Below are 15,754 nucleotides of genomic sequence, written 5' to 3' on the forward strand. Positions count from 1 at the left end.
GTACATAGTTTTATGCCCCACATTTATTCTTCAATTCTGTTACTAAAGCCTCTTTAATGTATGGTGCTATTTTAATCTTTCTTTTTCTGATTTTACCAGATTTTGTACTATTTTTGCTTGATATTATTGTTTCTGATTTTTTCTTTTTTTTTAAGCAACTAAGTGGATTTGGCCCTCCCTTTTTTTTCCTTTTTTTTAATTTACCATCTTTTTCTTGGACTATTCCTGCTTGCTCCTGTAATATCTTTATATTTTCTTTCTGCCACATAGTCATACCTAAGTCTTTTTGCATAACTTCTGCGTCTTTACGACTTGCTTCCGAAGGAGATTCTAGTGTAGGTGTTTTTCCATGTAAATAAATTAAAGGAACTCCTGGAATTAACCTCAACTTGTCTTGAAGCTCACGATCTTGCGTTGCAATAATATATCTATAACATAATTTCATAAACAACTTCATATATATGTATATATATATATATATATATATATATATATATATATATATATATATATATATTCTCTCAAATATATATATAGCTAATTCTTCATAATTATATATATTTAATACTTGAAAAAATTCACATAATATATACCTTGAACTATTATTTTTTCCTATCATAGATAATAAACATTTTGAACCGCTTGTTGGTTTCTTTTCATGTCCACACTTATGTATAGCATATTGTTTCACTATTTGTGTGGCACCATTAATATTAAGTTTTTCAGTTTCAGAAATAATGCATGATGTTGTTAATAGCTTTAATTCCGATTGAAAATATTTTTTAAGTTGTTCCTGTATGTTGAATTTGTTCTGAAAAATAATAAAGCATAGAAAATATAAAAATAACAAATAAATATAAATTTAATATTGAAATCTTCCCATCAAAAATTGAAAATTTATAGTGTATACATATTACATATATATATATATATATATATATATATATATATATATATATATACACAAAGCTAACCTGTAATGCCGCGAATGCAAACGTACCATCAATAAGAATTTGAAATGGTTGATGAAATTTGTAATTGTTCACATAAAATCCAAGATTCTTTCGAGCTTTTTTATTTCGTAAAGTCATTTTTGAATTTCAACTAAACTTTTTTTCAAAAATTATTCAAGAAGCATATGTAACCTCGTATCCCATTTCACGCTATACTCTTCCACTATGGTAGAATCATAGACATAGAAAATATAGAGGCCGAGCATAAACTTCTGGTATAGACGAGGGAAACCACTGTGGGACGATGCGACGAGGTAAAGTGTGCCTAAATTTGATTGGCGCGTTATATCGCATAAGTTCACGTCAATGATACTCGTGTTGGCGGCTGTCATAGATATTTTGACATTATTTGTCTATATGTTAAAGAAATTTATCAGAAATAAAGTATCTAAATATATAAATATATAAAATATATATTTATATAAATTATATAAATATATAAATATATAAAATATATATTTATATATTTGTAAATATATAAATATAATTTAACAACTTTAAAATGTATACGTAAAGTATACATAATAAAATATATTAAAATTAAATATTATATTTGTTAAGGAATTAAAATAAAATATAATAATTATATTATAATTATATTATATTATATTATTTAATTATAATATATAATTATAATAATATTTAATAACATTCAATATTTTTAATAAATATTAATAATATAATTAATAATATTATTAATAATATTTATCGATTTATTTGATACACTATACTAATAAATATTCAACAATACAACATATAATACATATAATACAATAATACAACATATAATAAAATAAAATAAAATACAACACATGTAATACAATATATATTTATTAAAACATATGAGTTTATTGAAATTGGCGCTGACATTTTTTATCTATATTATTTAAGGATGTATGTATATCGAAATACTAACAAAAACATTAAAATTTCATAGATTATTCTACTATTTCTTCTGAATATGTTACATTAATATTTATAATAATAATATAGTATTAATATTATAATTAATATAATTAACATTATAATTAATGTATTAATGTATTAATTTTAAGAATATATTAACATATACAGGGTGTCCCAGATCATTTGGGACAATACTCGTGTATAGAGCGGACCAAATGAATTCCGATTGCACACATTACAGATCGGACACGACAATATTTCCCAATTGGACACAGACCCGATCGGACACAGGTCCAATCGGACACAGGCTCGATTGGACATAGATCCAATCGGACACATGCACACATGCGATGATAGGCCAGATTTCACACAATAATAACTTTTTTATTAAACATTATAGAGAAAAATAGTACAGGATTTTTCTTTTTGTTTGACCGTTTGTTTGACAATCTACCCTTACACATTTCAGGTGTGTGAAAAATTACCAGACACTTTGTATATACAGGGTGGCTAACAATAAACCCCATCCGTAATCAGTGAATCGCGCTGTGCAGCTGAACGCTCACGCACACCACGTGGCTCACCGATGTGCGCACGGCTAAAGATCAGCAATAATTGGTCAGACTTTACTCAATAATAATTCTTTTATTAAGCGTTATACAAACAAATGATAAAGGACTTTCCTGCTTGGTTTAATCCATTCTATCTACACATTATAATGGGGCGATTATTATCAGACACCCTGTATACATATATGTATGTATGCATATATATATATATATATATATATATATATATATATATATATATATATATATATATCATTTATTCACTTTCCTTCTGTATATATTAATTATAAATAGTATAATATTATCTTTTCTTATGGTAATAATTAAAAAAAAAGAACAAATTTACAAAAACAATTTTATTTTTTATTTTTCTGTGGAAAAACTCATACAATCATTCAATTTTATACATTTCAATTTCATACATTCATACTTTAGCTTTTATATATATATATATTTTTTATGCTTTTTATTTGAATTTATTTGAACTCATATCACTTTTATTATTTATTTTATCATATTTTAGATTCATTGATGCGATATATGCTGGATTTCAAGCCCTATAAATAAAAATATATTGGATATTAATGCATAATTAAAAATAATATGTATATATATATATACATATATATATTTTTTATATTTACGCAGTTCCAAGCATAATAATGCATAGATGTAAGCTTTTCTAATGGATCAGTCATGTGAACATTTAAACATTGTGATTGATCAACAAAAGGTCCACGAGAAACAGCCATATCGAAAATAATTTTTTGCGGCATTTCCCAAGCTGTTTTATACAGAAGTTTTAATTCGTCTGGTATATCATCAATATCCTATGGACAAATATAAGAAAAATTTATTTTTCAATATACCAAAATATATCTTTTTAAAGATATTTATATAACATAGGATTATTTTATTAATTTAAATAATGGCTATTTACTTGTATAGATCCGTTATTATTAATGATTTTATTACACATGTTTTCATCCCAAAGATTTTTTTCAATTAGATCCCGCAACAAACGTGGTTTGACAAATCGGAATTCTTTAGATAATGCGTGTATCACATATATATTGCTTCTATATGGCTCAACTGATATATTACTTTCTAACATTTGTGCCATAAAAACATCTGACATTTGTGATATTAATAAAGAATTGCGCACACCATGTTTTTCAATCTTTTCCTTTAATTCGTTCCAGTCCCATAAATCTGTTGGCTGTTCAAATTGTACCCACATATCATACTGTAACAGCTATGAAAAAAGCAAAATTGTATGATTTATATTTCAATAACTTTCATGTGTAAAATTAGTAAAGTTAGTAAAGTCAACAACCAAAGATACAATATTTTTCTTAATTAAATACTTACACCCATACTAACTGAACTAAATTCATATGTTTCATATGGACCTTTCTCAATGGCTAGTTCGCAACTTGCTTCTAGAGCACCATAATAGAGAGTCTCAAAAATTTGAACATTGAGTTCTTTAGCTTCATTGCTTTGAAATGGGTATCTCATTAAGATAAATGCATCTGCTAATCCTTGTATACCGATACCTAATGTTTTGAAAACAGATTTAAAAAAAAATCATATACATATGTAAATCATACACACAAATATTTACCAATAGCTCTATGTCTTTCACAAGACAATTTTATTTCCGGAAGAGGATACAAATTATTATCAATCATTTTATCCAAATTATAAGTGACAATTTTTACAATTTTTTTAAGTTTATTAAAATTAAAAGTTTTTTTGGTAGAATCTACAAACATATTGACAGCGATTGAAGCTGTATTACACATAGCTATCTCGTTGGAATCTGAATACTGAACAATTTCAGTGGAGAAACTACTGCATTGAATTGTGCCCAGATGTTGATGATTTGTTTTACGATTACAATGATCTTTAAAAACAATATATGGTGTGCCTGTTTCAACTTGTGTCTGAATGATAAGATTCCACAAATCCCTGGCTTTAATCTGTTTTCGAAAGCGTTTCTCTAGTTCACAGCTATAAATATTACATTTATTTCATAAATTATATAAATATTGCATAACTTAATTTTAAGTACTATCCAAAATATCATATATAATATAAATATTTACTTTGTATACATCATTCCAAATTCATCACCAAATGTGTCATTTAAGAAATGACATTCGTGTGGACACATCAGACTCCAAACTTTATCTTCAAAAACACGTTCCATAAATATATCTGGAATCCACAATGCATAAAGCATATCTTTAGCTCTCAATTTCTCCTCACCTATAATAATTATTCAAAACATATTTATGTACATATTATATATAAATGTGTGTGTGTGTGTGTGTGTGCGTGTATGCGCGCGTGCGTGCACGTGTGTGTGTCAAAAAAGTGTAAAAGAAAACAAAAAAAATAATAACCAATACTCCTTTTGAGATCCAAAAACTCAAAAATATCAGCATGCCATGGTTCTAAATATACAGTAATTTGTTCTGCACTTTTGCCTCTTCTAGAAACAGTTGCAATAGATGTATTGTATGCTTTCAACATAGGTACTAATCCATTTGACACACCACCTGTGCCTCTTATAGGTGTATTTTTTGCCCGAATGCAATGCACATTGAATCCTATTTCGCCATTATAATGACAAAGAACAGCAGCTCTTTCCAATGTATCTAATATTCCATCTATACTATCCTCAGACATTGTCAACAGAAATGAGCTGTAAGAATATTATTCATTAAAGAACATGTTACATAATATTTAATAAAGTTGCTTTTTAAAACAAAATTAATAATCACCTAGCCATTTGTTGCTTAACAGTACATGCAGTATCTAATGTCTGTGCAGGATATACAAAATATTGTTTTGACAGAAGATTGTAGGTTTCAATAGCTTTGTCAATATCTTCGGCATGAATAGCTATAGCAACTCGCATTAGCATATGCTGTGGTCTTTCAACAACTTTTCCATTTAGCTTTAATAAATGATCAGTTTCCAATATTTTAAATGTATTGTAACTATAATTGAAATCTCTGTTGTATATTATTGCAGAATTCAATTTGTTTGCATTGTTTTGAATAATTTTATAATATTTTTCACTAATTATAGGTAAACATTTGTTTGTAGAGATTTTTGCATGGTATAAATCAGCTATTACTTCTGCATGATATAACAAATAATAAATATCAACAAATAATATATAATAATAATAACAATAACAAATAATAACATGTTATACCAATATATTTCTTACCACTAAAAATCTCTTTTGTCTCTTTATGCAGATTCGATATGGCAATTCTAGCTGCTAAAATTGCATAATCTGGATGTTGATTGATCATACTTGCTGCAATTTCAGATGCTAAGTTATCCAATTCAACTGTTGTAACTCCAGAATATAAATAAGATATAACACAAAGTGCAATTGCAGACTATAAATAATATTAAAATTGTAATTTCTTTATTTTATAATATAAATATATTTCATAATATAAATAAGTACTTACTGGATCTACATAATTCATATCCAAATCATAACATAATGTTTCGATTCTTGCAGTTATTTCATCGAAATGAACAGATTCTTTACGTCCATCTAATAATAAATAAAAGATATGTTTAAAGGAAAATCAGTGAATGATAAGGATTTGTTAAATAATAGTTGCTTTTCATTTGCACCCAAGTGATACTGAGTCACTCAATTATGTGAGTATTTTATACTCAAATAAAATGTCAATTGTTCAATGAGTAAAAGGAATGCGCAAGTGACAATGCAGATCAATCTTATTTTTGTATGTGAGTCTATTAGACTCACTAAAGCACACGGTCTCGATCGTGTAGAAACTTAGTTGAATCTCATTTTCTCAGGGTCAAAAAGAACATTCAACTGAGTTATGAAGTTATAAGTGAAATATATCTGAGTTTTGATGTAAATGGAAAGCAATTAATGTATGCAAATATAGTTTTAAATTACCGCGTTTTAATACATGCATCTTTCTTTTTCAACCACTTTCGAAACAACTTTTATCAGTAATACAACTCTTGCTCAACTCTTTCGAAGTAATTCAACAGTAATTGAAACTGAATACACCGTTAATTGACCGTTAGTAACGATTCGTTACGAAAATTTTGCCCGCGAAACGGAAGTGGAAAGCCATAAAGCCTATACTAATGGAGAGGCCCTGCCTATATACAAAGTATAGGCTAGTCCGCATGAGGAGAATTGACAGAGAGGTGGATATATTCTGTCTCAACTGTGGCTCCGTGATCAATGAACGAGTGACAACACATCGGCTCCAGCACTGGAGGGGATAACGCACAAGCGCGAACCGCGTATATGTGCGCTACGACCATAGTTGAAACAGAAAAATATATCTCTCTTTGTCGATTCTCTTTGCGCGCGCCATGGCCTCTCCATTAATAGCTCTATGTAGAGAATAGCGATAGCGATATCCAATGGAGTGATCTGCTTTTTTGAAAATGCAGTGTTCTCATTGGATATTGTTTATCGCTATCGTTATTCTTTTGTCCTATCGCTATCACCTCGCATTGTGCAAGGGCCTTAAGGCCATTGCACGTTAAAAAATTTTAATCGTAATCATAAGGTCGTAAGAAATTGACCAATCACAATCAAACATTCAAAAAACATAATAAGAATGTTTGAACTGTGATTGGTTGATTTACTTACGGCTTTACGATTACGACTAAAATTTTTTAAGGTGCAATGGCCTTTAATAGCAGCAAATATAGCGATAATATAGGGTGTCCCATAATGGTCTAGTTTACATCAGTAAACCTTAATATGTATTAAGTACTACATTGACCAATCATAGCCATTTCTCTAAAGAATAAAATAATTGCAATTGGTCGATATTTAGTAAGTATTTAGTATTTAGTAAGTATTAAAATATATGGTATAAACTAGACCAATAACCCTCTTGTGTATGTAGAGGTAGAACAAGTGAAATCGAGAAAAAAAAGTCCTTTATCATTTTGCATTTTTGTAATAATTATTGAGAAATTAATTAAAAAAGATCGACAATTTGCAAAGGGCGCGGCGAGAAAAAACAGTCCAGAGATAATCCAAAAGTTTGCGGTCACTAGGGTGATGAAGTATTGATCCTTCAGGGAGTGATCGGTCTAATCGTCGCCATTTGTTTCAAAAGCGGAAATGGTATATTCAGCAGCAAAATTCAAACGTGTTTCAATGTAAATATATATATTAAGTTTATTTCGTTGTTTTTTTCTTGAATTCTTTCGATCTCTCCCAATTTCATCATCTTTGGTTAAGTTAACCGATGGTTAAAATCAGCAGGGTGGCAACAGAAAATAGAGGTGAAAGAAAACCAAGCATTCTTATCATTTCAGTTGCCATCCTGCTGATTTTAACCGTCGTTTAACTTAATCGAAGGTGATGAAATTGGCCCTTACTTGCTTGCTCCTTTTCTCTCTGTTTCTGGTTTTGAAACAAATGGCCACCAACCAATAGAAAACGATACCGCTTATACCAATCACTCCTTGGGGATTAATCATGTAATTTCATATCAAACTTTTCACTTTTCATTTTTTATTTTTTAGGGTGACGTCCTATGGCGCGTATCGCGATACGCGTGTATCAAGCGAACTCCGCAACCAATCACAGATGATTTAGTATTATCAAACCTCCACAGAGGTCTGATAATAAAAATAATAAAATAATAATACTTTATAATAATATAACAATATTATCATTAAAAAAAATAAATTTTTAAATTAAAATTAAATATTAAAATTTGAATATTAAATATTAAAAATAATAAAATAATATTTAATTATATTTAAAATATTTTATTATATTTAATATTATTTAATATTTAATTTAATTTAAATATTAAAATTAATTATTTAATAAACTTTTTTTTTTAAATTTTTTTTATTTATAGTAAAAGATTTTATTTCATAAACATAATTGTACACTATACTTTATGTACACCTCGCCGCCATGTTTTTTCAAAATTTATCGAGTGGCCGGACTTTATATATAGGGACTCTAAATTCGCGGAGTAATGTATATCGGGCTTGAAGAAAAGATGTTTGGTACCGCTAATGTGTGAACGCGGATTAAAGTTACAGTCAATCTGATCTAGCAACTCGCAAGGATATTGCATATTGCGTAAAGGGGACGAAGAGGGAGATTGACACGCGCGCTGTCGCGCGAGATTCAGCGAGATGCACTGCTATATATGTATGTCACCAAGGTGGTGTGCTCGGAGATCCGTTGTATGCTGGAGCCGTTAAATATTAATAACACCGTGGATGTTTTTACCGGAATGACGCGCGAGTGACGGACCCATGTGTCGCGAACATTTAGACGGCAGCTAGACCGGCTACGCGGCCGTGCTCTCGGCACGGCTCGGGACGAATCGCAAATAAAGCGATGTGGACGCGGCCATGTTTCCCGCTAGCAGAAATCCTATCCATTAATAATTCGCGCTAAATCGTGGTGAATCACGAATCGTGGAGCGTGCAGGATGCCGAAATGCGACGTGAAAACAAGATATCTGCCAGCTACGTTTGCGTGGACGGTCCTACTCGGCACCACGGCACTCTTCTTCATCTTCCCGTAAGTTGTCGTCGCGCGAGCATCACGTCTGTCGGAGGTCCGATATGGATGGAAGCCTCTCCGCGCCTATACTTTTTTTCCTTTTTTTTTTTTACCTTGTCATCGACAAGAATATCAGTCTACATCGCTGTCGTTTACATTCATGCAGGTGCTCGAACTATTACGTCTATCGATGGGGTTTGTGGGTACCGGCTCTGCAAGGAGTCATCACCTTTTTCGTGGTGATAAATTTCTCATTGGCAACATTTATGGATCCTGGTGTTATACCGAAAGGTATGGCATAATTCAAGACGAGTTATATTTGATGTATTTTATATAGTGTGAGTTATCATATGTGACAAATGACAGAAACGGAATATTTTTTTTTCTTTCCTTTTTAAAGCACCTCCTGACGAAGAGCGGGAGGATGACTTTCGGGCTCCTTTGTATAAGAGCGTCGAGATCAATGGCATTACTGTACGTATGAAGTGGTGTGTCACCTGCAAATTTTATCGACCTCCACGTTGCTCGCATTGTAGTGTCTGTAATCATTGTATTGAGGTACATATGTTTCCCTTTTATTAACATTTATTAAAGAGAAACAAATGAATAATTTGTTTAAATAAATTATATATTTTTTTTAGACATTTGACCATCACTGCCCATGGGTGAACAACTGTATTGGTAGAAGGAATTATAGATATTTCTTCTTTTTTCTTCTATCGCTCAGTTTTCATATGCTCAGTATATTTGGGCTTTGTTTATATTATGTACTGGAACATAAACAGCAGTTGGGTGAAGTTAATACTATTGTGGCGTATCCTTTACATGAAAGATAATTTTAGAAAAAATAGTAAAAATTGTATGTGAATTTAACATCAATTTTTATGAGATCCTTAACTTTAGTACAGACTCGTACTCATGGGAGTGGTAGTGCTCTTATTCATTCCAATTTTTGGATTGACTGGCTTTCATGTAGTCCTCGTTTCCAGAGGGCGAACCACTAATGAACAGGTAACAGGCAAATTTAATGGAGGCTACAATCCTTTTTCACGTGGTTGTCTACAAAACTGCTGTTATACACAGTTTGGACCACAATACCCAAGGTATTGCAAGGAGCCAAGGTATTGTAAAATTAATTCTCTGTACAAAAGTTACTTTATTACAATGCATTTTCTCTATGTTTTGCAGTTTACTTAAGCCTGATAAATATTCAGGAAAGCGACGTGGAGCTTGTGCATCAGAGATATCTACTATAGGCAGTGAGAACCAGGTAAAGACCTACATGGATAGCAGCAATGGTGTTAGAAATGCCAGTTCAAATGCTTACAATAAGGTAAGAGCTAGTGCAGTTTTGCTTGTCTTCTTACTCTGTATACAAGACGACTTTGATTCAGAATGCTTGGACTTGAACTATTATCATCAACACTCGTATCACTTTTTTATTATTTATTAGTATAATTACAAACACACGGACAAATTTTAAAAGCCTACGTTTTAAGCACTCTTTTCTGCTTATATGCAATTTTGAAGCATGTATTTAAGCATGGCTAGTAATATAGTGTTAGTATGTTAGTAAATGTACTTATTAGCAATCTTGTTTGCCAGTTGTTTCTTATAATATTAGTGCTTTTTAGTATTATATTTTAGTGTTTTACTATAAAATTATTATATTATACGAACATATTAATATATAAATATTTTTATATATCTCTTTTATGATATCTATAGAGTTTGAGTTACAGCGATGATACCTCCTCTATTAGTTCCATTCAGTCCAGAGTTTTGAAATGTTCTTACTGACTTTCAATGGTTTGCACATATCCCATTTCCATCCCATAAGCTGATCCTAATGTCCATAGAAAATGTGTAATGTATCACAATATATATATATATGTATATATAATATACTCTTATTTGAGACATTTCCTTTGAGATGATCTGAATGATAACATGTTGGTTTCCTCTTTACAGTTATCTCCTGGACGAGATGGGTCGGATACGGACATGGAACCGACGGCGTCTCAGTCCGCCGACTGTGAACCTACGCCTCCCTTGCAAAGACACGGTTCCAAAAGCAATTTCTTCCTGCCACCTGTGGAGAACAGTGAATCTCCCAGGCATCCTCCGCCATCGCAGCTTCGCCATCCAATACACTATTCTAGAGGCAGTCCACATCCAAGGCCAAGGTACGTGTAATAAATATGGGTGATTGATGTGCGAAACGTTCTTTTCATGTTACACATTGTATTTGCAGAGCGATGAATGGATCTCGAAGTCATACACCTGATCCGTTGTCCCCGGAGACGAGTGGTTCGCCTGCAACAGTCCCTCAACGTGGTCCGGGTGGCGCCAGTCCAACGATGCAGCAACGCATCAAAGCTATTGGAGTACCTACTCCACTTGCCATATCCAGTCCTATACGAAGGTACATCACATTTTATACATCTGAAAAAGAACAAAGTATATATATATATATATATATATATATATATATATATATATATATATATATATATAGCTCGATTAAGTTTGGAAAGATGTCTTTCAATCGTAATGTAAATATATTTACATGTAAAACAAAAATAACGAAATTGTTTTTTTTAATCGAGTGCTTATACTTGGTCGGCTCTTAAAATATTTAAATATTTGCATTACAATTTCTGATGTACTATACTTTTAATTATGAGACATATGTATACATATCTCTTGATATTCGCGATATATCGCGATTTTCACATTGCACAAAATTATCTCAGTGTAGAGAGCAAGAGGGAAGCGCCACACTAGTAATAGTTACATTGCATCTCTTGAGCACGCTGTCAATATACAAAATGAACGATATTCCTCTTATAATATCCTCTTTGCTGTACCCTTTAATACAGAGTCTGTTCTTTATAACTGAACTGGCTCCACTAATTCAGAGTTTATCTTTCTTTTTCCAACGTAGAGAAAAAAGGATAAATTCTAAATTAGCAGCCGGTTCAGCTATAAAGAACGGATGCACGATGTCGGCCTGTTTTGTCAAGATGTCCTTATGTTCCTTACTGTCAAACACCTCACTCTTGCTCTTCTTTCTCCTCTTTTGTTCACCATTATTTTCACCTTCCGAATGACGAAGGAACGTGTCAAAAAGGAAAATTTCGCAATGTAGCTTACAATAATATTGTAGAGGATTAGTCTCTGCATGTATATACTACAAGATATATGGTATATAGATAAGTTTGTGTCCCACTGCAGGGGGTGGTAACTGCAAGGAGCTGCTTTCTGCCATCATGTTGCAACCTACTGCAGGTAAACACGAACTTCATCCTACGAGGACATACCGTAGTTTAAAATTATGCTTTCTTGCATATATTACATCTTTGTATATATAGAAAAACATGGTTATAAAAATATATATGCTGTTACACACATACACACACTCCCACATAGACATACACAAACATATACATTTCCTAGATTTGCTATCTTTTACGTTTCTTGAATAGATGCTAATTTTTTAACAGGAATGATGCGCTGCTCTCTCTCCTGTATGTCTCGCCAGAGCCGTATTTGTATGGCTACAATGCTCAAGCACTCGCATATTCATCTTGGTTCACTGTACTGTGCATTTGTCGATTACTCGAAAGCATTTTGCGTTTCTGAGAAGATTTCGGAGAAACCTAAGAAACGCTGTGTCTGTTTACAGATCAAACCCAGGTACACCGACGCAGGTTCGTCGGCCAGATTTTATAGGAGTGAACGAAGCGTATTATGATAGACAACAGGGAAACAATACACAAGGAATAAGTGCTGCTAGTACTATCGTTACTGGCTACAGTCCGCAGCGGCGTTTCCTTTCGGAAAGCGAGCTTGTGCGACAAGGCACTGATCATCCGTACTCAAGAACCAATAATACAACGGTCGATAACATACGCGAACTGGCGGGTTCGCCGCAGCGCGGTGTTTATATGTGGAAAGACAACTCGCCTGGCAGCTATCCTACTGCTGCTGGTGGAGGAGCGATGAGCGGTGTGTCCCATCAATCGCCCTCTCAACGGCCGCCCCCGCCCTATGACTATTATCGCTCGAATCCCACAAGCCCAACAACTCAGCAGTACGCCACAAATGCACCCAGAGCGGCGTATCATCCAGCTATGAGAGGTGGAGTGCCAGTCTTCCCGCCACATCAGTCGCCGCAAGTCAAGCGAAAAGCGGCTACGATGGCGACACCCACCACACCAACTTCATCGGGAGACGCTCGACGTCGACCGATGTCCTTCGTCAAAGCCCTCGAGATGACTAACTCGATAGAAATGATTTCGGCGCCTAATGATCCGAGATCGTCGCAGAGACCGACAACACCGACACCAGATCGGTCGAGCGTATACGAAGGGAACTACGAGATATCCGTATAGCCCAGTTTTTCCGTCTCCGTGCTATCCTGCGGCTGGACGGAGATTTTACGAGAGCCGCCAAGCAGTCTGCGTATCTCACGCTCTAATGAAGAAAAAATGTACAGCACTGTTTACGAGATATCCGTCTGAATTCTTCCGCGATCGATGCATTTAGATCACGCTTAACGTAAGCGTTAAATTAAAATGCAAACCGTGGCTGGTTCTTTTATTATCACCATGGGATCACCGTTATTCTTGGAACTTACCACAGTAATCAGGCTACATCAAGCATTGGACATCTGGATATGAATCGCTATAAGTGATATATATATATATGTATGTATATATATATATATATATATATATATATATATATATATGCGTGTGCGTGTGCGTGTGTGTGTGTGTGTGTGTGTGTGTACGGTGCGCGCGCGTGCGCACGAGTTATTTTGTGATTAACAGTATATATATATAAATAGCATTCAATTTTGGCAAGAAAATCGGTCCATCGATTTATTTGCTAATAAGCGATTTATTGTGTGAATTTATATGGAGCAAAGTAAATATATGCGATAAATCTTTGTTTTTCCGATTCTTCCTTCGGCATTGGAATCTTACGACAATACGACAGTAAAAAACTTCCATTTTACAAAAAAAAAACCAGCATGCAAATGTCCTGTCGTATTATATAATATCGATTTAGTCATTAATACAAAAAAAAAGATTCCAGATAGCAGCAAAATTGTCCCTTTACGTCAACAATAATAATGTTCGGTCTGACTGACGATCCGAATTAACGAGTCGTGGAGACATCAACGAAAGTATATCCCGAGCGCACAGAGGTTAAACTTTATTGGAAACATCACCGATAAATCGACCCTCGATGCTTGACAGAAGCAATATTTTTTAGTACACATTTAAGGTCAGTTTAGATTTTTATACAATGACACTACGATTCATCCTCATAAAGAATATGATATTAATCCAACATCATCTTTTCTGTTCTTTTTTTTTCTATTTTATCTCCATTGCATATAAGGTGAATGATTATAACGGGAGGAGCGTCAGGGATCACACTTTAATAAATCCTTATTAACTCTTCAGATACTAGAGAAGTCCGTCTCCATTGAAAAAGAAAAAAAAAAGGTTATATAAGTAACTTACGTCACTATCGAGATAGAATAACGAATTCTGTGTAAAATAATCGTGAAATATGTAGCAAATTTTTAATATACATATTTAACAATATTTATACGCGTAAATGATAAAAAGAATACAAGACTTTATATAATTTGATCCATTTGTTATAAATGATGATTTTATGGATGTGCCCAGTAACATATTTCTATATAAAAGATTTGTGAAAAAGAGAATATGAGTGTAAAAATAATATATGAATGAGTGGATTGCATTTTCAGAGTGGAAAGTACACACAGTTCTAGTTTCTCAAATATGTGTACAGGGATGACTGTTCAAATATGTATACAGGGGCGCGTGAATGTAAAAAATAAGAACTATTTTAATTTTGTTAACAAAAAGTTGTAATATACGCATTGCATAAATCATTGCTGTATCCATTGCTATTGTTAAATTTATGATGCATCCCGCTTTTGAAATTGCATGACGGTTTCTTGATTGTATATGTGTATGAGAAGCCATTATATCGGTTATATTAAATTAATACAGGCTGCAACGTGATATTAAATGAATTTTGCGCACGCATTCGTTTTACGATGAATTTGTGTGGAATCAATTTGGTGTTACATACAGCACATATCATTTCGACACAATGTCAGACATCGAATATTTTAGATTGAAGAAACACATTTGGCTTATAACGACTGTTTCAAACAATATTACGAGAATTATAAGTATTTCTTCTGTACTTCTGCTGATAAGCTATATTTAGAATTCGTTTAACGTGAAAACTCTCTTTGAATCTTATTTTCATTAAGATGACAAACTGTGCCAAAAATTTTTCGTACTCCAATCATGTAGCCTTGCTTAAAATAGCATTTAACGAGACAACGGTACAACGTTATGAATTGACTAAGGTAATAATGTAAGGTATGACAAGTGTTAAATGTTTATAATTTGGTGTATTTGTACATATAACAATACTTCTCTATCACCTAAATGTACATACATATACCATTCGGTACTTACGTATCGCTGCAGCAATCTACAGAATAAAAGTCATGGAACATAGTAAATTGTACTGTGTTGTATCGTGGCAATATTTTTCATGCAATGTTTTCTGTCTTTGTTTTAAGTCTTATTTTATTATGAAAAGATTACATGTTATATGTTAGA

General features: G+C 32.6%; 3 protein-coding genes across 5 annotated transcripts in view; 1 reads left to right on the forward strand and 2 right to left on the reverse strand.

Annotated features, from left to right (window-relative positions):
* LOC126849792 (rRNA-processing protein UTP23 homolog) overlaps positions 1-1,191 on the reverse strand; it is a 1,347-nt gene extending 156 nt beyond the window's left edge. The window contains exons 1-3 of one of the 2 annotated variants that reach the window (XM_050592032.1): positions 975-1,191; positions 594-811; positions 1-428 (exon numbers count right to left, since the gene is read on the reverse strand). The exon at positions 1-428 is cut by the window's left edge and continues 156 nt beyond it. In XM_050592032.1, coding sequence (XP_050447989.1) covers positions 11-428; positions 594-811; positions 975-1,091 — 753 coding nt within the window. In that variant the 5' untranslated portion in view covers positions 1,092-1,191 and the 3' untranslated portion in view covers positions 1-10. The remainder of the gene's footprint in view (positions 429-593; positions 812-974) is intronic. The other variant, XM_050592033.1, reaches the window with a different exon arrangement.
* Positions 1,192-2,842: 1,651 nt separating this feature from the next.
* Positions 2,843-6,632, reverse strand: LOC126849765 (ribonucleoside-diphosphate reductase large subunit-like). The gene is made up of 11 exons (XM_050591976.1): positions 6,456-6,632; positions 5,989-6,077; positions 5,736-5,913; positions 5,281-5,641; positions 4,900-5,201; positions 4,600-4,762; positions 4,116-4,504; positions 3,860-4,047; positions 3,429-3,743; positions 3,133-3,318; positions 2,843-3,045 (listed from the first exon to the last, which is right to left on the reverse strand). Exons 1-11 carry the CDS (start codon positions 6,472-6,474, stop codon positions 3,001-3,003), a joined length of 2,235 nt encoding a protein of 744 aa, XP_050447933.1. The 5' UTR covers positions 6,475-6,632; the 3' UTR covers positions 2,843-3,000.
* A 1,971-nt stretch (positions 6,633-8,603) lies between these two features.
* On the forward strand, positions 8,604-14,101 carry LOC126849767 (palmitoyltransferase ZDHHC8). 2 transcript variants are annotated; one of them, XM_050591977.1, is made up of 9 exons: positions 8,604-9,083; positions 9,232-9,356; positions 9,466-9,623; positions 9,707-9,879; positions 9,974-10,186; positions 10,254-10,398; positions 11,037-11,251; positions 11,320-11,490; positions 12,754-14,101. In XM_050591977.1, exons 1-9 carry the CDS (start codon positions 8,992-8,994, stop codon positions 13,460-13,462), a joined length of 2,001 nt encoding a protein of 666 aa, XP_050447934.1. In that variant the 5' UTR covers positions 8,604-8,991; the 3' UTR covers positions 13,463-14,101. The 2 variants fall into 2 exon arrangements, with proteins under 2 accessions (XP_050447934.1, XP_050447935.1); XM_050591978.1 differs by having other exon boundaries at positions 9,974-10,168.
* The last annotated feature ends 1,653 nt before the right edge of the window (positions 14,102-15,754 follow it).

This window comes from Cataglyphis hispanica, chromosome 5 (assembly GCF_021464435.1).
Source record: "Cataglyphis hispanica isolate Lineage 1 chromosome 5, ULB_Chis1_1.0, whole genome shotgun sequence".
Lineage (NCBI taxonomy): Eukaryota > Metazoa > Arthropoda > Insecta > Hymenoptera > Formicidae > Cataglyphis > Cataglyphis hispanica.